This window comes from Oncorhynchus masou, chromosome 15 (assembly GCF_036934945.1).
Source record: "Oncorhynchus masou masou isolate Uvic2021 chromosome 15, UVic_Omas_1.1, whole genome shotgun sequence".
NCBI lineage: Eukaryota > Metazoa > Chordata > Actinopteri > Salmoniformes > Salmonidae > Oncorhynchus > Oncorhynchus masou.
Window position 1 is genome coordinate 46449748 of NC_088226.1, and position 26036 is coordinate 46475783.

The window sequence follows — 26036 nt, forward strand, 5'->3', positions numbered from 1 at the left end:
GCCCCGCCGCACCACCACGGCTGGTATGCCGACGAATACTCCATCAGCTGTGCCTTCAACCGGCCTCCGTCGGACGTCGGAGCAGACGCTTCTACTTGCCCCGGGCTACTAACTTTAAACGCCGTGTCCCCCACGTGCTAGCGTAGTAGCGACTACTCCGCGGCTTCCCTGTTCCATCTATTGTTTCCCCCTGGACCCTATGATCACTTGGCTACATAGATGATGCCTGCTGAACTGTCCATTAATCACGGTACTCCATTCTGTTTATTTGTTGTTTATCTGTCGGCCCCAGCCGTGAACTCAGGCTCTGTGTGTAGTTAACCAACCCTCTCTGCCCATTCATCGCCATTTTACCTGTTGTTGTTGTTTTAGCTGATTAGCTGTTGTCTTACCCGTTGTTGTCTAAGCTAGCTCTCCCAATCAACACTTGTGATTACTTTATGCCTCGCTGTATGTCTCTCTCAAATGTCAATATGCCTTGTATACTGTTGTCTAGGTTAGTTATCATTGTTTTAGTTTACAATGGAGCCCCTAGTTCCACTCATCATACCTCTGATACCTCCTTCTACACATGCGGTGACCTCACCCATTATAACCAGCATGTCCAGAGATACAACCTCTCTTATCATCACTCAAGTGCATGGGCTTACCTCCGCTGTACCCGCACCCCACCATACCCATCTACACATTATGCCCTGAATTTCTTCTACCACGGCCAGAAATCTGCTCCTTTTATTCTTTGTCCCCAACGCTCTAGGTGACCACTTTCGATAGCCTTTAATCGTACCCTCATCCTACTAATCCTCTGTTCCTCGGGTGATGTGGAGGTAAACCCAGGACCTGCGTGTCCCCAGGCACCCTCATTTGTTGACTTCTGTGACCGAAAAAGCCTTGGTTTCATGCATGTTAACATCAGAAGCCTCCTCCCGAAGTTTGTTTTACTCACGGCTTTACAACACTCCGCCAACCCTGATGTCCTTGCCGTGTCTGAATCCTGGCTTAGGAAGGGCACCAACAATTCTAAGATTTCCATAACCAACTACAAACTTTTCCATCAAGAAAGAACTGCCAAAGGGGGAGGAGTTGCAATCTACTGCAGGGATTGCCTGCAAAGTTTTGTCATACATTCCAGGTCTACACCCAAACAGTTCGAACTTCTAATTTTAAAAATGAATCTCTCCAGAAATAAGTCTCTCACTGTTGCCGCCTGCTATCGACCCCCCTCTGCTCCCACCTGTGCCCTGGGCACCATTTGTGAATTGATCGCCCCCCATCTAGTTTCAGTGTTTGTTCTGTTAGGTGACCTAAACTGGGATATGCTTAACACCCCGGCAGTCCTACAATCTAAGCTAGATGCCCTCAATCTTACACAAATCAAGGAACCCACCAGGTACAACCCTAAAGCCGTAAACATGGGCACCCTCATAGACAATATCCTGACCAACTTGTCCTCCAAATACACCACCGCTGTTTTCAATCAGGATCTCAGTGATCACTGCCTCATTGCCTGTATCTCCTATGGGTCTGCGGTCAAACGTCCACCCCTCATCACTGTCAAACGCTCCCTAAAACACTTCTGCGAGTAGGCCTTTCTAATCAACCTGGCCCGGGTATCTTGGAAGGATATTGACCTCATCCCATCAGTCGAGGATGCCTGGTCATTCTTTAAAAGTAATTTCCTCACCATCTTAGATATATAGCCCTTGGTTCACATCAGACCTGACTGCCCTTGACCAGCACAAAAACATCCTGTGGCGGACTGCAATAGCATTGAATAGTCCCCGTGATATGCAACTGTTCAGGGAAGTCAGGAACCAATACACGCAGTCAGTCAGGAAAGCAAAGGCTAGCTTTTTCAAGCAGATATTTGCATCCTGTAGCTCTAACTCCAAAAAGTCCTGGGACACTGTAAAGTCCATGGAGAACAAGAGCACCTCCTCCCAGCTGCCCACTGCACTGAGGCTAGGTAACACGGTCACCACCAATAAATCCATGATAATCAAACATTTCAATAAGCATGAGGTAGGTAGATTGGGTGGGCTATTTACAGATGGACTATGTACAGCTGCAGCGATCGGTTAGCTGCTCAGATAGTTGATGTTTAAAGTTGGTGAGGGAAATAAGTCTCCAACTTCAGCGATTTTTGCAATTCGTTCCTGTCACTGGCAGCAGAGAACTGGAAGGAAAGGCGGCCAAATGAGATGTTGGCTTTGGGGATGATCAGTGAGATATAACTGCTGGAACGTGTGCTATGGGTGGGTGTTGTTATCGTGACCAGTGAACTGAGATAAGGCGGAGCTTTACCTAGCATAGACTTGTAGATGACCTGGAGCCAGTGGGTCTGGCGACGAATATGTAGCGAGGGCCAGCCGACTAGAGCATACAGGTCGCAGTGGTTGGTGGTATAAGGTGATTTGGTAACAAAACGGATGGCACTGTGATAGACTGTATCCAGTTTGCTGCACAGTACTGTCTTTTATCAATGGTGGTTATGATATTGTTTAGTACCTTGAGCTTGGCTGAGGTGCACCCGTGGCCGGCTCGGAAGCTGGATTGCACAGCAGAGAAGGTGCGGTGGGGTTTCCAATGACATCGTGTGATTTTAACCAATTATGAGTAGGCATTGCCTACTAATTGGTTGGCGATATGATTGGAAACTTATTTTCCTCTGCGTTTTTTACTCCAAAAGTTTAAAGCAGCATAGTAAAAGCGTTGGAAATCAGAAGCCTTCAGCTTCACCCTCCTGCCTGTGCCTAGCTCCATCAACATTACCCTCTCTGCTCTCATTGCCTAAATGAAAGGGCTTGAGGCACACACAAGATCAAATAAAAATGGATCGAACATCAAGGCTGTTCGAGACAAACAGGCCAGCACTGGAAGTCTAGACAGAACAGTCTAGACAGTGTGGTAAGGAGGGAGAGAAAGACAAGTGTTTATTTTATCCAAAGAGTAAGAAGAGGGAACAAAACACAGAGAGCAGAGAGACAGTCCAGAGAGATTGAGAGCTTTGTCTGAATCCTCTGCTCTCATGTCCTGGGGGAGTTCCGTTCCGTTCTGTCAGACACAAATTAAACTCTTCCCCCCCTACACCTCCCCAGTGTCTGACAGCTAACTTGGCACATGAGTCTGGTGTGTGTGTGTGTGTGTGTGTGGGGGGGGTCTTTAGGGTGTGTTTCACATCGCCACAGTCCAAGTGACTGGGTAGAGATGTGGGGGTGTTAGGAGGGAATAGCAGATTGGGCAGATTAGATTAAAGGGTTTATTGGCTCTCTCACACAGTCTAGAGCTGTGGGAGAACCTGTTGTAGAGGCATTCAGCATACTGGCTGAACACAACAATTAATAGAAGAACACATCATGCATGCCTGTGATTTAAACATGAGGGGAAATAGATCTGTCAAAACAAAGGGCAAGTAAGTGAAGGTGGGATGCAGAGTGGAGAGAGACAGAGAGAGAGAGACAGGTCTCTGATACTAACCCTCTTAGTAGGCTCCATCAGCCATGACCAGGTGAAGGATGTTGGGGTACAGGTGCCGGTGCTCAGTCCCCAGGATGTTGTTCAGTAACATGTTGATGTTCTCATCCTCAACCTCATGAATTGCCAATAATGGTACAATGACATGAACATTCAATCACCATCCGTAATTTCTGGACGATAGATCATAAATGACATCATGAGGGTAGAGGGTAAGCAGGTCCCATCCTTGATCGTGTTGTAGGCCTCTATAAAGTTCTCAAAGCCTATCTCCTGCTCCAGGTTCAAACGCAGCTCCTCCAGACAGCTGTAGATGCTGTCCTGCTTCAACATCCTCCTCCTCACCACTGTCGTCTGGTGTTCACACACACACACAATACTATTGACAATCTGGTTCTGACTGCGTGCATTGTAACTATTGTGCATGTGGATCTAAGAAGGATTACTAAATGTACCTGATTGCCATTCCTCATTGAGCTGGCTCTCACTGCTGTGGTGCTCCTCTTCTTCCATTCTTCATGGAGCTGGCTCTCACTGCTGTGGTGCTCCTCTTCTTCCATTCTTCATGGAGCTGGCTCTCACTGCTGTGGTGCTCCTCTTCTTCCATTCTTCATGGAGCTGGCTCTCACTGCTGTCGTGCTCCTCTTCTTCTTCCATTCTTCATTCTTCATGGAGCTGGCTCTAACTGCTGTGGTGCTCCTCTTCTTCCATTCTTCATGGAACTGGCTCTCACTGCTGTGGTGCTCCTCTTCTTCCATTCTTCATGGAACTGGCTCTCACTGCTGTGGTGCTCCTCTTCTTCCATTCTTCATGGAGCTGGCTCTCACTGCTGTGGTGCTCCTCTTCTTCCATTCTTCATGGAACTGGCTCTCACTGCTGTGGTGCTCCTCTTCTTCCATTCTTCATGGAGCTGGCTCTCACTGCTGTGGTGCTCCTCTTCTTCCATTCTTCATGGAGCTGGCTCTCACTGCTGTGGTGCTCCTCTTCTTCCATTCTTCATGGAGCTGGCTCTCACTGCTGTGGTGCTCCTCTTCTTCCATTCTTCATGGAGCTGGCTCTCACTGCTGTGGTGCTCCTCTTCTTCCATTCTTCATGGAGCTTGCTCTCATTGCTGTCGTGCTCCTCTTCTTCCATTCTTCATGGAGCTGGCTCTCACTGCTGTGGTGCTCCTCTTCTTCCATTCTTCATGGAGCTGGCTCTCACTGCTGTGGTGCTCATTTTCTTCCATTCTTCATGGAGCTGGCTCTAACTGCTGTGGTGCTCCTCTTCTTCCATTCTTCATGGAACTGGCTCTCACTGCTGTGGTGCTCCTCTTCTTCCATTCTTCATGGAGCTGGCTCTAACTGCTGTGGTGCTCCTCTTCTTCCATTCTTCATGGAGCTGGCTCTCACTGCTGTGGTGCTCCTCTTCTTCCATTCTTCATGGAGCTGGCTCTCACTGCTGTGGTGCTCCTCTTCTTCCAGTCCGTTGGTGAGTATGTGTCTTTCTATGGAGGCCCTTAACTCCCTCAGGTCATCATCCTGATACACACAGAGAACACAGGTCATATTACTCACAGCTTCATTATACACATGGTTTCATACTGCACAAAGCATGTTCCTCATGACACAGAGAGGTCAACTTAAGTGTCTATGTATCAGACATATACTCTTGGTGTGTGTGTGTGTGTAGTGCAAGTGTGTTGCAGTGTCTTACTCCTCATTCTCTGATTGCTCATCCTCCTTGGCCTCTTCTTCCTCCATTGTCTCTATCTCCAGGTTGTTGTTGTGGTCGGGGGCAACAGCCCCGTTGCCCCCTCCTGCCTCCTGTAATGAGCTGAACAGTCTGCTGAGGTGTAGGAGAGAACAGGTCCGCAGCATCTGAGGACACACACACACCGCACAGCCAGCAAGTCACACTCCTATACACCCACCATGACTAACTAATTATCACACATGCAAATTCTTAGCGCCAGCTCAAGACTTTCATAACTCAAAAGTTTACACCATGATTATTTTTGTTACACCAGGATTTGTTTGTTGTTGCCTTAAATAAGTTGTAGTGCAGCCAGGTCAGGTGCCCAGAAGCTCAGGAAACCGAATAGAATTGTAATATGTGAAAAATGCCTTTAACTACTGGATCATCATCCCGAAATCAGGACAGTTGCTGCTCAATATGCAATATTTGACTAGTAAGGCATTGTAAACAAAAGCCAACTTTCCGGGACATAATTTTAGGCGGAAAATGAGATGGGTCCGATCATGTTTGAGGACATGGGTGTGCACGTGAGCGTGTGTGCGTATGCGCATGTGTGAGTGTGTGAGTGTGTGAGTGAGTGTGTGAGTGAGTGAGTGTGTGAGTGTGTGAGTGAGTGAGTGAGTGAGTGAGTGAGTGTGTGAGTGAGTGAGTGAGTCAGTGAGTGTGTGAGTGAGTGAGTGAGTGAGTGTGTGAGTGAGTGTGTGAGTGAGTGAGTGAGTGAGTGAGTGAGTGAGTGAGTGAGTGTGTGAGTGAGTGAGTGAGTGAGTGAGTGAGTGAGTGTGTGAGTGAGTGAGTGAGTGTGTGAGGCAGGCCGGTGGAGTGGCCTCTGGTATGATGACACATCAGGGATGTGGAAGAATCGCATTAATAACGCTGTGTCCAGGGAGAGCCATCGCTGAAAACACACATGCAGGGCTCCGACCTGGACCTGAGCGTGCACGCACACACACACACACACACACGGTTCAAAGTTGGAACTCTGCACAGACACACACTGTCCCTACAAAAATAACAGGGAACTTCGCCTGTCTCTCCATGGGCCTCTCTCTCTCCCTCTCTCCCCGGTAGAGGTTATGAAAGATGCAGGAAGATAAATGTCCTCTCTCTCTCATCAGGCTCTCTTCTAGAACACGTGATGAATGGGGCTGGCTCCATTCCAGAGCCCTTCATTATTAAAGACTGAATCAGAGCCTAAAAATACCACAGAACCTCCGCATTTCATCAGGCACAGGCAGAAAGGTCCGAGTACATTTTATGATCATCTACCACAGCTGTGCATCACATCACTGTAGAGGACAGAATAATAGACCTCATACGAATGAAAGGCCCTGCTGTCGTGACTTCCAGCGAAGGTAGTTCCTCTCCCAGCTCGGGCGGTTCTCGGTGGTCGGCGTCGCCGGCCTACTAGCCATCACTGATCCTTTCTTCCTTTTCCATTTGTTTTGTCTTTGGTTCTTTCACACCTGGTTTCATTTGCTTTCATTTCTGTGTGTATAATTACCCCTGTTGCCTGCCTAGGTTTGTGCGGGATTATTCGTGGGATGTGGCTCGTTAAGGTTGTGCCTGATTTGTTTTCACGTATTATACCAAGTGTGTATAAGTTTAGGAGCGTTGTTTTTTCCTCCTTCAGTAACTGGTTTCCCGTTTTATCGAGGGCGTTCATTTTTGGTATTGTAACTGACCTATATGTTTGTGGACTCGCCTATTAAAAAACCGCATCTCGGACATCTCTGCTCTCCTGCGCTCGACTCCTTCACCTACCTCTAAACACAATCTTGTAACACCTGCGATAGACCAGCGTCCTGTCCAGAGGGTGTACTTGTACATCAAGCTGCCTCACGCTACCGAAACAGGAGACTGATCCTATGAGCCGTTCTGGCTCGCACAAGTCAAGGCTCGTTCAAGGCTACTTACTTACGGGAGTGGCAAGTAGCCTAGCGGTTAAGAGCATTGGGCCAGTAACCGAGAGGTCGCTGGTTCGAATCCCCAAGCCGACTAGGTGAAAAATCAGTCGTTGTGCCCTTTAAGCAATGCACTTAGCCCTAATTGCTCCTGTAAGTCGTTCTGGATAAAAGAGTCGGCTAAATGACTTGTAAATTGTAATTGATATGATACTGGCTGATAGAAATTAACCATTTAATTTATTAATTTTATGGAGGAAATATGCTTGTTACTTGTGTTGTGATTGTGTACTATTATAGAAGGATGTTCAAGGACAGGGTTACAATATTAGTGCGAATATGAGAATGTTATTACTTCGTTATTCATAATATTTCCTTTATAATTCCACATCCATCCATTCTCTTTAGTTATTATCCCCAGTCTCCATGAGGAGAGGTGTTGTTATTCACCTTGGGGTTGTTGGCGTTGAACGAGCCCGCGGAGAGGCCGATGAAGAGGGCGTTGTGGTGAGCGGAGCGGAGAGACTGAGCGAGAGCGTGAGGCCAGAGAGGAGGACGAGTCCTCCATGGACGACTGGGCTGACATAAGAACCAGAGTTGCAGTACGACGGTGGGCCGGCGAGGAGCACGGCTTCACAAACAGAAGTTCCTCACACACTGGCACTATAGCTCGACGGCGGGAGGGAAGGAGAAAGAAAGAGGAAAAGGCAGATGAGCTTCACTGCTTCACCGAAAAGGCAGTCTAGTTATAGCAGTGTCTCAGTTTACCTGACGATTTGGGTTGTTTCTCTGCCCTCTCCCTAACCCCCTTGGTTTCTGCTGGTGTTACTCTGCCCTCTGGTGGCCTAATAGGGAAGTCACACACAAAATACAATGCAAGTATTCATTAGGAATTCTGTATTCATAACACTGGTTTTGCAAGACATAATTCATTAATAATTGCGTTTCATGAACATGTCCTAAATAATCCAAGAGAATGGCTAAACTTCATTACAGTTCAAGTCACATTTTAGTCTGGAGGTTTTTAATCCAATGTTAATAATGTCAATGAAATTCACATTAGGTCACTAGGAATAGGCATATACTTGGATTAGATGTATGTCATGCCGCTCCAGTGGAGGCAGTAAACCCTCCCCTCAGCAGCAGGGCCTGTTCCTCCCATGCCTGCTCTACGCCAGCTGGGGGATTTGCAGCCCGGACCACTCACTCCAAGTCTGCTGGATCTGGAAAGAACACGAGAACATCTGCCTGAGTGATTTAGATGGGCTGATATATTCCACTGCCAGTATGTCTGTGGATAACGAGTGTCAGTAACTGATATCCTGTACAGTACGTAACCCACTCACCCTCTCTCTCTATAGGTTTGGGTGGCGTCTTCAGCATCTCTTCTGATTTGGCTGCTGTACCCTGGGAGCTGATTTTGTCTAGAGGATGATTTAAATCACGCTACAGAATGTTTTATTGATTTGCTCATGGAGGTAATGGACCATCATGCCCCTATAAGAAAGAGTACAGTTGGTGCCTGTCCATCTCCAGATGATGATTGATGATGAATTGGGTGAGGCTGTTTCTCAAAGAAATATGGCAAAAGTCTTAGCAGCCAAGTCAAAATTAGAAATTGATGAACAGAATTATAGAACATTACGTAATTATGCAGTTAAATTGAATCGAAAGAAAAAAAGTTATTTTACAACAATGCTTTTATTGATTGTAAAAATGATTCTAAAAAGGTATGGAACACAGTTAAGGGCTTACTTGGTACATCTATCTCGTCATTGTCACGAGTCCGACTGAGGGTGGTTTCCCTTCCCGGTCGGGTGGCGCTCGGCGTTCGTCGTCACCGGCCTATTAGCTGCCACTGATTGTCTTTCCTCCCCCTCCTTGTATGTTTATTGGTAGCACCTGTTTGTGATGATTAGTTTGTCTTTATTAGACAGCCGGCCCGCCTGGTTGTTGTGCGGGATTATTCTTTGTAAACCTTCGGCTCTGTAGCAGAGGAACGTGTTAGTTCCTGGTCGTGCATTTTTCAGTAGTCATTTTTCATTCCCTGTGTTTTGGGGCCGTGATCATTGTTAGCACCCTGTGGTGCGTTGGTGCCATTAAAGAGCACAGCATTGTACTCTCTGTCTCCTGCCTTTGACTCCACACCCACGACACCCGGAGTATTACAGAATCCCGCACCTAAATTGAATGGAGTCAGCAGGAGCAGCAGCCAACCCCCTCCCATCGATGGAGGAACGGGTTCTTCACCACACCACCGTCCTCCATCGGATCGGATCTGCGATGGATCAAGTAATGGAGAGAATGGACCGATGGGAGAGGAGTGGTCTCCTCTCTCCACCTTCGGCACCCCCGGCTCCGGACTCCCCATCTCCCGACTCCAGCACCCTCCTTCTGATGCTACCGAGGGCTTATGATGGAGCGGCGGCGGGTTGCCAGGGGTTTTTACTCCAACTGGAGCTTTACCTGGCCACCGTCAGACCTACTCCCTCGGGAGCGGAGAGGGTGAGTGTCCTCATCTCCTGCCTCACGGGTCATGCTCTGGAGTGGGCGAATGCAGTCTGGAATGGCCCAGACTCAGCTCGGGAGCACTACCCAGAGTTTTCCCGCCGCTTCCGTGCCGTGTTTGATCACCCTCCAGACGGCCGAGCGGTGGGAGAACGACTATTTCATCTCAGGCAGGAGAGGAGGCGCACCCAGGATTACGCGCTGGAGTTCCGGACCTTGGCAGCAGGATCTGGGTGGAACGACAGGGCCCTTATTGACCACTACAGGTGTAGTCTCCGGGAGGACGTCCGCAGGGAGTTAGCGTGTCGGGACACCACTCTGTCACTGGATGAGCTGATAGACATGTCTATTCGACTGGACAATCTGCTGGCTGTCCGCGGGCGTTCGGAGAGAGACCTGTGCGTTTCACCACCCAGCCCCTCCGCTCCCATTCCGATGGAGTTGGGAGGGGCTGTGCCGAGGGGTACCGGAGGAGGAGGCCTTCCCTGCACCAACTGTGGTCGGAGAGGACACACGTCTGATCGGTGCTGGGGGGGTCCGTCTGGGAGTAGAGATGGCAGGCGGAACGCTTCTCGATCACCCCAGGTGAGTCAGCATCAAACTCATCCAGAACCCCTTGTTGGCCACCTGTTTGTCTTAACTTTTTTCCTTCATTTTTTTTCCTCTTCCCAGCATAGGGCGCTAGTCGATTCAGGCGCAGCTGGGAACTTTATGGATCGCGGACTCGCCCTTAAGTTAGGGGTTCCGCTTGTGCCGATAGATTCTCTCTTTCCTGTGCACTCCCTAGATACCCGGCCATTAGGGTCAGGGGTGGTCAGGGAGACCACGGTCCCACTGGACATGGTGACGCAGGGAAATCATAGGGAGCGCATCAGTCTTTTTATTATTGATTCGCCTGCGTTTCCAGTGGTGCTGGGGATTCCCTGGCTGGCCCGGCACAATCCTAAAATTTCGTGGAGACAGGGGGTTCTCCAAGGGTGGTCAGAGGAGTGTTCTGGAAGGTGTTTGGTAGTTTCCATCGGTGCCACGTCGGTGGAGAGTCCAGACCAGGGTCCCACCGTGTGCATTCCCCCGAGTATGCCGATTTGGCAATCGCTTTCAGTATAAAGTGAAAGCGACTAAATTACCACCTTATCGACCGGGAAGGGATTGTACGATAGATCTCCAGGTAAACGCAGCGCTTCCCAAGAGTCACGTGTACTCGTTGTCCCAAGAGGAGACGTTGGCGATGGAGACATATGTCACGGAGTCGCTGGGACAGGGGTACATTCGGCCCTCCATCTCACCCGTCTTCTCGAGTTTCTTTTTTGTGAGGAAAAAGGAGGGAGGCTTGCATCCGTGTATTGATTATAGAGGTCTAAACGCCATCACAGTGGGGTATAGTTACCCTCTACCTCTCATCGCTACGGCGGTGGAATCATTCTCAGGAGAGCGTATAGTCTGGTGCGTATTCGGAAGGGAGACGAGTGGAAAACCGCATTTAGTACCACATCAGGCCACTATGAGTACCTCGTCATGCCGTATGGGTTAAAGAATGTTCCAGCCGTTTTTAATCCTTTGTAGACAAGATTCTCAGGGACCTGTGCGGGCAGGGAGTGGTTGTTTATATCGATGACATTCTGATCTACTCGGCCACTTACCCCGCGCATGTGTCTCTGGTACGCAAGGTGCTTGGGAGACTGCTGGAGCATGACCTATATGTCAAGGCTGAGAAATGCGTGTTCTCTAAACGAGCCGTCTCTTTTCTGGGTTATCGCATCTCCACCTCGGGTTTGGTGATGGAGTACGACCGCATTAGGGCCGTGCGTAATTGGCCGACTCCGAGCACGGTAAAGGAGGTGCAGCGGTTTTTGGGTTTTGCCAACTACTACCGGAGGTTTATCCGGGGTTTTGGCCAGGTAGCGGGTCCCATTACCTCACTGCTGAAGGGGGGCCCGGTGCGGTTGCAGTGGTCAGCAGAGGCGGACGGAGCATTCAACAAGTTGAAGGCGTTGTTCACTGATGCACCCGTGTTGGCACATCCGGACCCCTCTCTAGCATTCATAGTGGTGGACGCGTCCGAGGCTGGGGTGGGTGCCGTGCTATCACAGCGCTCGGGTACGCCACCAAAACTCCGCCCCTGTGCTTTCTTCTCAAGGAAGCTCAGCCCAGCGGAGCGTAACTATGATGTGGGGGACCGGGGGAGTTGCTAGCGGTGGTTAGAGCTCTGAAGGTGTGGAGACACTGGCTTGAGGGGGCTAAGCACCCCTTTCTGATCTGGACTGACCACCAGAATCTGGAGTATATTCGGGCAGCTAGGAGACTTAACCCACGTCAGGCATCTTCACCCGGTTCCAGTTTACTTTGTCTTATAGACCGGGCTCCCAGAACGTAAAGGCTGACGCACTGTTCTGCCTTTACGACACGGAGGATGGGTCCACCGAACCTACTCCCATCCTTCCCGCCTCAAAGCTGGTAGCACCAGTGGTATGGGAGGTGGACTCGGACATCGAGCGGGCGTTACGGGCGGAACCTGCGCCGCCTTAGTGTCCGGCAGGGCGAAAGTACGTGCCGCTTGGTGTTTGGGACAAACTGATTCGGGGGCTCACGTCCTACCCTCCTCGGGTCACCCTGGGGTGACAAGGACAGTGGGGAGCCTTCAGGGGAGGTATTGGTGGCCTACTTTGGCTAAGGACGTTAAGGGTTATGTCTCCTCCTGTTCGGTGTGTGCCCAGAGTAAGGCTCCTAGGCACCTTCCTAGAGGGAAATTACAGCCCCTCCCCGTTCCACAGCGGCCATGGTCACATCTATCCGTAGATTTCCTGACCGATCTTCCGCCGTCTCAGGGGAACACCACGGTTCTAGTGATTGTGGATCGGTTCTCTAAGTCCTGCCGTCTCCTCCCGTTACCCGGTATCCCTACAGCCCTACAGACTGCGGAGGCATTATTCACCCATGTCTTTCGGCACTACGGGGTGCCGGAGGACATCGTTTCTGATCGGGGCCCCCAATTCACGTCTCGGGTATGGAGGGCTTTCATGGAGCGTTTGGGGGTCTCTGTCAGCCTGACCTCCGGTTATCACCCCGAGAGCAATGGGCAGGTGGAGAGAGTGAACCAGGAGGTGAACTCACTACGCCACTCCTCTACTAACGTGTCCCCTTTTCAGTGTGTGTTGGGGTACCAGCCGGTCCTGGCACCATGGCATCCGAGCCAGACCGAGGCTACTGCGGTGGAGGAATGGGTACAGCGCTCCAAGGAGACCTGGAGGGCCGTCCAGGAATCTCTACTACAAGCGAGTGGACGGCAGAAGAGGAGTGCTGACCGCCACCGCAGTGAGGCCCCCGTGCTTGTACCGGGGACAGGGTCTGGCTCTCTACCCGAAACCTACCCCTCTGTTTGCCCTGCCGAAAGCTGGGTCCGCAGTGTGTAGGGCCCTTTAAAGTCCTGAGGAGAATAAACAAGGTGTGTTATCGATTACAACTCCCTTCCTATTATTGCATTAACCCCTCGTTTCATGTGTCTCTCCTCAGGCCGGTGTTAGCTGGTCCCTTGCAGGACAGTGAGGTGCCGGAGGTCCCCCCCCCCCTCCCCTCTGGACATCAAGGGGTCCCCGGCGTATATGATCCGGGCCATTCTGGACTCAAGACGCCGGGTGAGGGGCCTGCAGTACCTCGTGGACTGGGAGGGGTACGGTCCGGAGCAGAGGTGCTGGGTACCGGTGGGGGACATCTTGGATCCATCCATGTTGAGGGATTTCCATCGCCTCCATCCGGATCGCCCTGCACCTCGTCCTCCGGGGCGACATCGAGGCCGGTGTTGGCGCGCTGTGGGAGCCGCTTGTCAGGGGGGGGGGGGGTACTGTCACGAGTCCGACTGAGGGTGGTGTCCCTTCCCGGTCGGGTGGCGCTCGGCGCTCGTCATCACCGGCCTATTAGCTGCCACTGATTGTATTTCCTCCCCCTCCTTATATGTTTATTGGTAGCACCTGTTTGTGATGATTAGTTTGTCTTTATTAGACAGCCGACCCGCCTGGTTGTTGTGCGGGATTATTCTTTGTAAACCTTCGGCTCTGTAGCAGAGGAACGTGTTAGTTCCTGGTCGTGCATTTTTCAGTAGTCATTTTTCATTTCCTGTGTTTTGGGGCCATTATTATTGTTAGCACCCTGTGGTGCGTTGGTGCAATTAAAGAGCACAGCATTGTACTCTCTGTCTCCTGCGTTAGAGGAGGTGGAGGTTGACAGGAGAATAATAACAAAACCAGTTGATATTGCCAATCATTTTGCAGATTTTTTACCACAGAAAATGTAATTACGGAGCAACAATGTAGACATACATTCTTCCAAACAAGCTATTGTCCAATGGATTGATGATCATATTATTAGCAATAAAATCTGCTCTTTTAGTCTACAAACGGTGTCAGTGGAGGAGGTGTTAAACCTATTGAAGTCATTACCTGATGGTAAATCTACAGGTTAAGGTCTTATGGACAAATGTTTTGCTTCGCTGTGCTGCTCCCCAGATTGCAGTTCCACTGAGATACATATTTAATTGGTCACTGGAAAAGGGGATGTTTGCAAATGTATGGAAGCATGCGAAACTGTGTCCTATTCCGAAAGACTGCAAAGAACCCATTACTCCTGCCAATAGTCGACCAATTAGTCTACTCCCTACACTCAGTAAGATATTGGAGGGTATTGTGAGTAGACAAATGTGGGAGTACATGGAAAAGAATGATCTGATTACAGCCAATCAGCATGCTTATCGCAAAAACCATTCCACTACCACTGCATTGGTTGACATGACTGACCAGTGGCTCAATGCTATGGATAATGGCAAATTTGTAGGTGTACTATTTTTAGATTTCAGTGCAGCATTTGATTCATTAGATCATGAAATCATTTTGACAAAATTAATGCATTATGGTTTTAAGGAGGTAGCATTGAATTGGGTACAGTCATATCTAACTGACAGGAAAGAGTCCACCTATATCAATGGTTCATTTTCTTCCCCTAATGTGTTAAACTGTGGAATACCGCAGGGCAGCTGTCTTGGGCCACTTCTTTACTTAATATATACCAACAACCTTCCCTATGCCTTGGTTGAAACTCAAGCTACTATATTTGCAGATGATACTACAATTTATGCAGCAAGACAATCGGTTCAACAGGTACAGCAGGCTTTACAAGGAGATTTGAACAATATCAGGAAGTGGGTTTGCCAAAACAAACTTGTTTTAAACACCAAGAAAACCAAAGTTTTGTTGGTCTGTTCAACTAGCAAAAGGCCAAAACACCATGGGATACAATTAAGTATGGGAGGAGTACAAATTGAAGAAGTGGCAGAAACCAAACTATTGGGAGTGCAGCTAGACAACTCCTTATCATGGTCGTCTCAAACAACTAATCTATGTAAAATAAAATATTAAAACAGCATGCATAATTTGAAGGATAGCTAAATATATACCAGGAAAAATTATTCAGCAAATAACACAAGCATTAATTGAGAGTCAGGTGAACTACTGTTCGGTGGTCTGGGGAAATGCATCATCAAGTGAAGTTAGGAGGCTGCAGAATGCACAGAATAAAGCAGCAAGGATTGTTTTAAGGTGGAGATATGGTTCTTCTGTTGCAGTCATGCGCAGTGTTCTTGGTTGGTCATCAAACAACAAGATAATTGAAAAAAACATGCTTATTTTATAATATACATAATTTAAAACGGCCAAGTTCACAACGGTATTCAGTTGGTAAGAGACAGACATTCCGTAAATACTAGGAATAGATTGTCCACCATCTATGCGTTATCCAGACAGAAAGGAGAAATAGGAAAAATAACAATTCGATTTAGAGCAATAAAGAAATGGAATAAATTAACTGAGCAAACTAGAAACCTTTCAATATATACATTTAAACAATTTAAATATAGTATATAGAAATGTTGTGGGACTATAGTAGATGAAGAATCAATATTTTTTAGATTGAGTTTTTATTGGGTTATTATGCTAGTATATTATGTATGTTTGTAATAGTGTGTTATATGTGAAAGTGTGTTTGTTTTATAAATTGTATTTTAATGTTTAAGGACTCTTGGAAGATTAGTCCAAATGGGGACTAAAAGAGATCCAAATAAAGTACAATAAAATAAAATCTAACATAGTCTGCCTCTTCTCCTGACCTGTCACTTCTACTAAGGTAGCCCTCACTTCCTGACCTTTGGCCTCTGTGTTCTGAATAACAGGTGCCACAGCAGGTGGGTTTGGCTCTGGGCGCATCACTTGCTTAGTTCCACTCACACCACCCATCTCAGCCATTCGCTTATTATGGTTGTCTTGGGAGCCAATCAGAATCATTAGCAGAGTCGTTAATACTTAGGCGTCGAGCCTGTACTGGATGTGGTTGGTGATAGTGAGTGTGTGTGTTGGTGGGTAAATGAAGGACTCACCGGTGAGTTTCTCTTCACAGATGCCGACGTTCCCCAGCAGCTGAGAAACTCTTTTCTGGGGACATCGTCCATCTGAATGACCTCGCCCACTGTCTGCTCTACAACACAAACAGATAGCCATTAGGATACATGTAAGATATAGTGTGGATGTAGGAGATATTGTCCTGGAATGCATGCATGTAGTTTATTCACCAGCGGTCCTCTACGGTCTGCTGAGCTACAGAGAGAATGGGTGGCGGTCCAGCCTCCCATTTCTTCCTGTCCCCACCAGAGGACAATCTCTCTTCTGGAGACCGAGCCTGGGGAAAGGGGAGAGGAAGAGAGATGGAGCTTCAAGGGATAGCGTCAAAGAGTTGAGAATACAGTGCACAGAGTAAGGATCCACTGCTGTCATTAATCTACCAACTCCAATAGGTGTTAGACTTTTCTGTAGCGGATGAGGGTATATTTAAGAGTCAGGTTGGAAGAAAGGCAGATGGTGTAACTCACCAGTCGTTCTGATACAGGTCTATTCTGGTGTCTGCTGGGCTACAGAGAGAATCGACGGAGCTCCAGCCTCCCACTTCTTCCTGTTCCCACCAAAGGACGGTCTCTCCTCTGTGATAGGCTGGCTCTGCTGGGGGGCGGGCCACTGTCCTTCTGGGGCTGTGGCTGACACCTTCTCCTCAGGGCTCTGGGCCTTCAGGTTCTCATTCAGTCTACAGGGAATCTCCTTCTCACTCTGAAATCACCATTAAAACCAAACGACCAAACTGTTTTAGGCGAGTCCTCTTTCAACGGAAAGCAAGGTGCTGGCAGGGAGACAAATGGGAGAAAAAAACAACTTTGTGTAAGATTTTTTTTTTGCATAATGGAGGTATTCTCTCAATAATAGCTGGGAAAAGCTTAGGGTGACCGTACCCATGTCCTTCAGAGCAGTAGTCATGGAGATGGCAGGGGTGGAGGTTGTGGATGCAGTCTGGGCTTTAGCTGCCGGGTCCTGTACAGGGAGGGAGGGGCCAGGCTGAAGGGGATGCTCTAGAGGAGGAGCTACCGCTGCTGCTATTGCTACACCTCCTGCTACCATGGCAACCTTCACGCCTCGAGCTGGAAGCTGACAAAAACACACAAAAATGGAGCTAAGTGATTTTGGTCCTACATATGGGATCGCTTAGGAGTAGGTAAGTGTGAGAAAAGAGATGGGGACCCACATGATTCTCCCAGGCTCTCTTTTCTCTCTCATACGCCTATTTTCGCTTATTCTCTAGCTGCTCCACGGGCCTGTGCTTGGGCCTGGCAGAACAAACAAATTCCTCAGTCACATGTTGGTCCTCAGTCACACGTTGGTATTTCCTGGTTACTAGCTGTGACTTGAGGAGACTGACCGATGGAGCGGCACTCACCTTCAAGGCCTCAATCTTCTTTCTCCTGGGCTCCGCCTCATCACAGGACACCTGGCTGTCAGAGCCATCACTGTCGTACTGGAAGGGACACCAGAACGACCCAGAGAGGATGTCATAAACCTCTCACACAAATGATCCAACAAATACAGTGTCATAATCTGATCTCTGGTGGAGGAGGGATACCTTCTCTCCTATGAGGCGTGCTTTGATCTGCTGGCGCTCGTTGAAGTTCTGTAACCTGAACTGGCTCAGCCGGGAACAGACACACAGACGTTACACACACACACACACAGAGGTAACTAAGAAGTTACACAGTGCTCATGGAGACAACAGCGCAGATCACCTTAGCAGGTAACACATATCACACACACACACACACACACACACACACACACACACACACACACACACACACACACACACACACACACACACACACACACACACACACACACACACACAAATTTTCACCTAATACAACATACACACACACACCAACTGATGTTTTAAAAACACAAAATAATTCACTAACATCATAACCATTTCCACAAGGGGAACATTGACTGAATTAGCCATCAACACATTTGACACGACAAAAAAAGACAATACATTCACTTCAGTACATTCAGTTACACGTAAACACCTAAAATTGACACACTGGTGTTATTTGAGATGAGTTTATTTTAGTCAAAAACAAAACAAAAACCCATGACAAAATATAATGTGCACAAAATTGTGTGGAAAGGGTTAAAAAAAAGCTGTTATTGGTGCACCAAATGAATGAACGGCAGCTCTGACACAGACTTGTGCATTGACATAACGTTACACACACCTGTTCACACAGAAACATGCAGTACAGGGAGTGAGACACTGGGAAGTGCTGCTGGGTCACTTTTTGACTGCAGCGTTAAGGGGATGTGTCTTAGGGTAGCACCATGCAGACACAACAGAAGACTGGGAAGCCAAACCCAGGCATGTCGTTATGCGTGAGGGATCGGATGGAGTGCGGCTGCCTAGACATCCAGAGCTGAAAGCTGGGCTCCTACCTCCTTCTCTTTGTTGGGTTTGACTCTCCTGTAGCTGGACTGACCATAGAGGGCTGCCAGGTTTTGCCGGGCACCCTGTTCACTGTTCAATTCAACCACATTTCAGATGTATAAAATGTGCTGCATTTAGTCCAAAACACCATAAGCATTAAATTTAACCTTGATTCCAGATCGACACTATGGATATTAACCATGAACATGGGGGGAACGACCAACTGTTCCTCAGCGCGCACCTTGTTCAGCATGGAGTCTCTTTTACGCTGCAGAAACTCCTGAACCTGATTGACCCGTTCAGCTGCCGCATGACCCCGTTGCCTGGAAACAGTTTAATTGACTTAGTACTGAAATAACATTGTACATCATGACTAAGAACTATTACCATAAAATCCAGCAAAACTTTACTACAAGTTAGAGACAGAACAGTGTGTTCTAGAATAGTTTGTGACCAACTACGGACCTGCTAACATGGGCTTGTTCTAGCTCTCTCTTCACATATCAGGGTCTGGGAGACACGCATGACCGTTGATTAGACTACAGTACATGAAGCATATTTAAATAGGTTAAAATCATTACAGGCTTCCTTCTCTGGACGTGCACCAGCCAGTAAGTCGACTCAATAAAGGCTATACACTATTTCATCATCGTGGTGGCGGCTGCCTCAATGCACCTCAATGACCTTGCATTATCCTGTGTGTGTGACAAATTTACCCAGAATTTTTACAATCATGGTGATTCAACTCTACACCTCTTAAAATGAGTGTTTACAAACTGACATTCACACAAAGACCAAATCCTCAAAGTAAGTTCACGGCCCAATGTGAGGCAATGACCCCTCAGCCAGGCAGACATGGTTACCTTTTGTTGTTGTACGTTTTGTTTTCACAAATCTCAGGTGACAGGTAGTACGGCATCCCGATACATGTCCTGTCCAGCTCCACAGCACTGAGAAAGAAGATTGTGGAGTTACTGAAATGGAGATTATCTTTGCAAAGAAGTTGCCCCCTTTTTCACTAAAATGCAGGCTAGCTTCTTTAGTATGTTGTCTTGCTCACCTATTCAGCACCCTGGCAATCTCAAAGTCTCCTAGCATTATGGTACCATCTTCGGTCAGAAATGTGTTCTAAAAGTTCAAAACCATATTAGTACGATGGATAACGTATACTACTACATGCTCAATATTCAGGAGAAAGTTGGGTCTCTTCGCACTTCCTGTTTACTTGCGATTTGATGTCTCTGTGGAGGATCTTGCGGCCATGTACATGCTTCAGGGTGAGGCAATATCTGCACTAACCAATCCTGGATCTATCAAGACACAGAGTCAAACAAAGAGCATGTTCATACTCCTGCCCTCCCTCCATGACAAAAATCAGTCTGTAGCTACGCAAAAGTAAGTATTTTTTGAGCTTCATTCATCTGAACCATGGCTCTCAGGTGAGTTTCACCTGCTTAATCTGCTCCTCAGAGAACTGCGCTCCTTTCTGAGAGTTGATCGTCTTGAATAGGTTTCCCCCCTCACAGTAATCCATCACGATGTACAGACATCCACACTCTAGAAAACACAAAGACACACACACAGATTGGTTTAACCCCTGTCTCTGTATTACACTGTGCTACAGGACACACAAGCACCGTTATTCAATCTCCTTGGCCAGACAGATGTTAAACAGACTATGCAGGATTGAATCAGGAGGGAGAGGACAGTGTGAGGTCATCCATCCTCCGTCTACTGTAATTAATGAGCCAGATGGATTCTCTACTTCCCCTCTGGAGGCTCAAGTCTCACACACCCACTGAGATTCATCACGTTGGTTCATCAGCACTCACACCACAGGTGACGGGCCCTGTAGCTCAGTTGGTAAAGCATGGTGATTGTAACGCCAAGGTAGTGGGTTTGCTTCCTGGGACCACCAATATGTAAAATGTATGCGCGCAGGACTAAGTTGCTTAGGATAAAAGTGTATGCTAAATGACATGATTTATTTCACAACCCTAAAGTCTCAAGGAAATGGATATAGGCGCAGACGTATTCTGGCCATCACGGCTGACTGTTGACCTCTGAACTGGGGACCCTGGACTGAGTAGTGCGCAGGTTGTTGTTTACCTTCAAAGGACTCTTTGTATTGGATGATGTTGGGGTGGCTCATGTTGGCCAGAACAGCCACCTCTTTCCGGGACTCCTGTCTCTCTTTACTGGACATCTGCCATCGAAAGTGAGAGAGGGGGAGGGAAAAGGCAAAGAGATAGCTAGATAAATATAGCATATTTTGGGTGGAATAAGACTTCCAAAGCATGTAAAGTGTGACATGTCATGTGTGTTCTCTCTTACCCGGAAGATGCCGATCTTCTTGATGACATACTGTTTTCCATCGTTCCTGGATTTGACGAGGATTGCTTTCCCAAAGGAGCCTTCCCCTATCTTCCTCACCTTTTCATAGTTATCCATGTCTCTGAAACAGATGACTCCTCATGTTGGGGCTGTTCAAAGACAAAGACAAATAATTGTAATTCAGCGTAGGCTAAGACCTGTGTGTGCCTAGGGTTGCAAAGGGAGGGTATATTACTGGAAACTTCAGAAGTTTACTAGAATTTTGGTAGCTTTCAAGTTATTTTATAAGACAACATCTAGCCGCCTTTTTAGGTTCTTCAGATTATCACAGGTGGCTAATTCTCTGCCCCTCTGTGTGGCCTTATCACATGTAAAATATATAAAATAATCAAATCAGATGATTTAAAAACTCAGTTGACGGAGAGGAAACTTCTCAGGGATTTAACCATGAGGCCAATGGTCAATTTAGAACAGTTACAGAGTTTAATGGAGAGAGGTGAGGATGGATCAACATTGTAGTTACTCTACAATACTAACCTAATTGACATAGTGAAAAGAAGGAAGCCTGTACAGAATAAAAAATATTACAAAACAATGCAACAAGGCACTAACGTAATACTGCAAAAACATTTGTCAAAGCAATATTTTTTTTTGTCCTGAATATAAGGTGTAATGTTCGAAGCAAATCCAATACAACACATTACTGTGTACCACTCTCCATATTTTCAAGCATAGTAGTCAACCTGGTCTCAGAGCATTTCATATTATTCTGTAAGTAAATCCGAGACACTCTATTTAATATGGAGCAGTCAGAGAGCAGTATATTTATTTTGTTGATTTATAGAGCTAACAGAAAAACTATAACTTATCGTTGAGCATAGCCGACTAGTACACATTCAAGCCCCAGATGGAGAACTTGATAAAAATCGCTTCTTCTTTTATGGTATTAGTCCGCAAACAAAAGTCCTCGATTGTAATACTTGAGTAAAATTCCTATTAAGCAAACCAGATGGTATGATTTTTTTTTTCTGTAAAGACAAGGACATGCTCGAACACTCAGACTTTAGTGAGTCTGCCAGATCAGAGGCAGTAGCGATGACAACGTGTTATATTAATAGGTGCATGAATTTAACCATATTTCTGTCCTGCCTGAGGATTCAAAATGCAACTAGTTCTTTTACGTGTCAGGGAAAATGTATAGGAGTAAAAGTACATATTTTCTTTAGGAATGTGGTGGAGTAAAAGTACATATTTTCTTTAGGAATGTGGTGGAGTAAAAGTTGTCAAAAATATAAATAGTAGGGTACAGATACACCAAAAAACGACTTACTCGTACTTTAAAGTATTTTTACTTAAGTGCTTTACACCACTGGCTGCCACCTACTGTACTGGCGTGTGTACCACACCCCCCAGCTGTGCAGGCAAAACAGGAAATGTCGTTTTTCAGAACGAATAGGAATTTAGATCGTTGCACTATACCGGAACCAGCCCTGACACACAAGATAAACATTCGTCTCGGCCACAATCTCTAAAATGGCTGAGTCTTGTTCATTATTTGGTGAAGAACAATTCACTTGTTCAATTTGTCTGGATCTACTGAAGGAGCCTGTGACCATTCCTTGTGGACACAGTTACTGCATGGGCTGTATAAAGGACTACTGGAGTCTAAATAACCAGACAGGTGTCTACAGCTGTCCTCAGTGTAGACAGATATTCACCACAAGGCCTGCTCTGAACAAAAATACCATGTTTGCAGAGGTAGTGGAAAGACTGAAGAAGACTGAAGAACTCCAAGCTGACCCTTCTGTTCCTAGTTATGCTGAACCAGGGGATATTGTGTGTGATGTCTGTACTGGGAGAAAGCAGAAAGCCATCAAGTCTTGTCTTCTGTGCCTGGCCTCGTACTGTGAAACACACCTCAAGCTTCATGACAAGCTAAACCCAGGAAAACGACACAGGCTTGAGGAAGCCTCCATACAGCTACAGGAGAAGATCTGCTCCCAACATGACAAACTGCTGGAGGTTTACTGCCGTACCGATCAACGTTGTATCTGCTATGAGTGTTTGATGGGTGTACACAAAGGCCATGAAACCGTTTCAGCTGTAGCTGAAAGCACAGAAAAACAGGTAAGCTCTCTGAGACTTCTTTTGTATGACTTAAAATCAAATAAAAAAATGTGCTGAATTAAACACTTGAAACTGTAGCCTTCAGTATCTACACTGGTAAAGGAGATAAGACTTAGTCTGAAGTCCACATAGCAATTAAACAGTAGCTAGAGAGTAAACAAAACACCACCCTAACCTCCCAAGGTTTACAGCACCATTCCAATGAAATCCCATATAATTTTCAATCATAAGAGTTTTGGATCTACAGAAAGAACTGAAGGAGGCACACAAGAAATCCAAGCAAGTAATCAAGAGGAAAGAGAAGGAGCTATTGCGGTTGAAGCAGGCCATGGAGTCTCTCACAGTGAGTATTGATGAGAGAACTTCAACTTCTGACAAATGAAGCTCTTCTCCAACCAATCATCTGATAAGTTCAGTGTTCAGAGCTGTATGAGAGGTCTGTATGAGAAGACTGCAGCGGTCTCTCTTTTTGTGTGTGCCTCCCTACAGTACTCAGCACAGGTAGCTGTAGAAGACAGTGACAAGGTCTTTGATGAAATGATCCGCTCTGTTGAGAAGTGGCACTCTGATGTGAAAAGACTGATCAGATCACAGGAGAATGTTGCTGTGGGCCAGGCTGAAGAGCAGGTTGACCAGTTGCAAAAGGAGATTGCAGAGTTGAGGAGGAGAGATGCTGAGCTTGGGCAGTTGTCAAAAACAAAAGATTATATTATTTTCCTCCAGGTAATATTGGCATTATCAAGACTCCTGGATAAAATGACTCTTCATTAAAATATATATTTTTGCCAAATTCACACACAATTCCTCTGGTATTTTGTTTCACTTTGAATTTGTCAGGGTCCAACATGTATATTAAGATTGCTTGTCTGTGTCTATAGAGCTGTCAATCAATCCTAGCCCTCCCTGGATGTGGAGACTCATGCAGCATCAATGTCAGCCAACAAGTGTCTTTTGAAGGCGTGAAGAAATCTGTGGCTGAACTGAAACAGCGATTGGAGGACATCTGCAAAGGGACCTTCGTAAAAATCTCTAAAAAAGGTTTGCAACAAACAAACCAAACTTGTCAAATCCCTTGTTACACTCAAACCATCTCCACTGACCAATCAATAGCTTTCCTTCATTTAATTGAGTAAACCTAATTAAACAAATGAACAGACTTCTGTATACATACCTGAATCTGTATAGAATGGCTAAATTACATTGTTATACTCACTAGGACTATATATCCATTTCCACAGTACAGGATGTTCATATTCTGCAGGCATCAAATCCCAGTCCACGTGAGCCAATTCTCACCACACATTTGCACTAAAATTACATCAGCACAATCACAGTTTATCTTGAGACTAATGCAACATAATTTACTGTCTTTAGTTCATTATTTCTGTATCCCTCTAGCTCTACCCCAAGTAAAAGAAAAGTTTGTGGAGAGTAAAGTACCAACAACAAGGGAGGAGTTTTTGAAATGTAAGTATAGAAGACAAACAACAGACAGACAGGCAGACAGATCAATACTTGTTGTATGGGTTCATTATATCTGATTTCTTACCATCAGATGCCTGTCAGCTCACATTGGACCTAAACACCGCACATAAAAACCTCCTTCTCTCCAAAGACAACAAAGAGGCTGTATGGAAGGATGTGGCACTGCCTTATCCTGACCACCCAGAGAGATTTGTAAACAATGCTGTAGTACTGTGTAGAGAGGCTCTGTCAGGCCGCTGTTACTGGGAAGTTGAATGGAGTGGAGTACAGGTTGTTATGGGTGTTGCATATAAGGGGATAAACAGAAAGAAGTGTCCAAGAGATGATCATTTTGATTGGATTTTAAACTTTCATGAACAGACCTGGAGTTTGGATGTGTTTGGTCGCTGTGTTTGGGAGAATACTAAACAGACTAAACAACTACCTTGTTGGCTTTCTAAGAAAATAGGGCTCTACTTGGATCACAAGGCTGGATCGCTAGCGTTCTATAACATTACTGACACAATGACCCTCCTCTATAGAGTACAAACTACATTCACTCAACCACTCTATCCTGTTTTCTGGATAAAAGTACAGTCCGGGATGAAATTGTGCCGCATGAAATAAATCAAAATGATTATTATAAAAATATGATGCTTTTTGAAATCCTCTTTTTATATTGAAAAGAAGTATGGGGGTTTGTCTGTTTGGGATTATAAACGGCACCCACTTCTAACGGCAATCATTTACACCAAATTATACAAATTATATGCTGTATGAGTAAGAAGGAAGTATACCAATTGCATACAAGAATGAATAAAAATAAATGAATGGTAATATCTGTGTCAATGTTCTTTAATGCTCAAAAAGAAAAGCTTATATTTGAGAATTTAGGCCTCAGGCTATACAACATTGGTTATAAATCTTCTTATTTATTTTGTATTTATTTATTATAAAACAGATATACTGTACCTTCCAATGTGATACAGAGTTGCTGAGAATTAATAACTTAAGATGCCTCACCAAACTAGACTAGTAGTACATGATGATACAGTAAAATGAAAATGCCCATCACCTCACCTGCACAAATAGTTGGAGAGGACCGTCACCTACTGGCCAACATTAGAAACTACATGTTTTATTTTAACCTTAATTTAACTAGGCAAGTCAATTTCTTTTTTACAGTGAAGGCCTAGGAACAGCGGGTTAACTGCCTTGTTCTGGGGCAGAACAACAGATTTTTACCTTGTCAGCTGAGGGATTCAATCTAACAAGCTTTCGGTTACTGGCCCAACGCTCTAACCACTAGGCTACCTGCCGCACCAAATGTAAGTCAGTCCAGCACACTCTTTGCCAATAAAAAGCACGAACTTAGAAACTAAGATTATTGAAATAAATGCCAATGTCCGATGCGGTGTAGTTCATTTCTAAAATCCATAAGATCTGAGGAATTATCTACAACAGAAAAATATTTACATCAAAGTAACACGAGTTTTCAAAAACGCAATAGAGATCCTATTAAATTATTAGCTACACGGAACAATAATATAAATGCAACATGCAACATTTTCAAAGATTTTAGTGAGTTGGAGTTCATATATGGAAATCAGTAAATTGAAATACATTTATTATGTCCTAATCTATGGATTTCAC

At 46.1% G+C, this 26036-nt stretch overlaps 1 protein-coding gene and 1 pseudogene across 4 annotated transcripts; one reads left to right on the forward strand and one right to left on the reverse strand.

Moving 5' to 3' along the window:
* Nucleotides 1-3359: 3359 nt before the first annotated feature.
* LOC135556861 (serine/threonine-protein kinase Nek1-like) lies at nucleotides 3360-20909 on the reverse strand (annotated as a pseudogene).
* Nucleotides 20910-22278: 1369 nt separating this feature from the next.
* On the forward strand, nucleotides 22279-25220 carry LOC135556329 (E3 ubiquitin/ISG15 ligase TRIM25-like). 4 transcript variants are annotated; one of them, XM_064989444.1, is made up of 7 exons: nucleotides 22279-22919; nucleotides 23167-23262; nucleotides 23409-23642; nucleotides 23798-23957; nucleotides 24158-24199; nucleotides 24318-24386; nucleotides 24475-25220. In XM_064989444.1, exons 1-7 carry the CDS (start codon nucleotides 22326-22328, stop codon nucleotides 25008-25010), a joined length of 1731 nt encoding a protein of 576 aa, XP_064845516.1. In that variant the 5' UTR covers nucleotides 22279-22325; the 3' UTR covers nucleotides 25011-25220. The 4 variants fall into 4 exon arrangements, with proteins under 4 accessions (XP_064845516.1, XP_064845517.1, XP_064845518.1 ...); XM_064989445.1 differs by lacking the exon at nucleotides 24158-24199; XM_064989446.1 differs by lacking the exon at nucleotides 24158-24199 and having other exon boundaries at nucleotides 24318-24571.
* The last annotated feature ends 816 nt before the right edge of the window (nucleotides 25221-26036 follow it).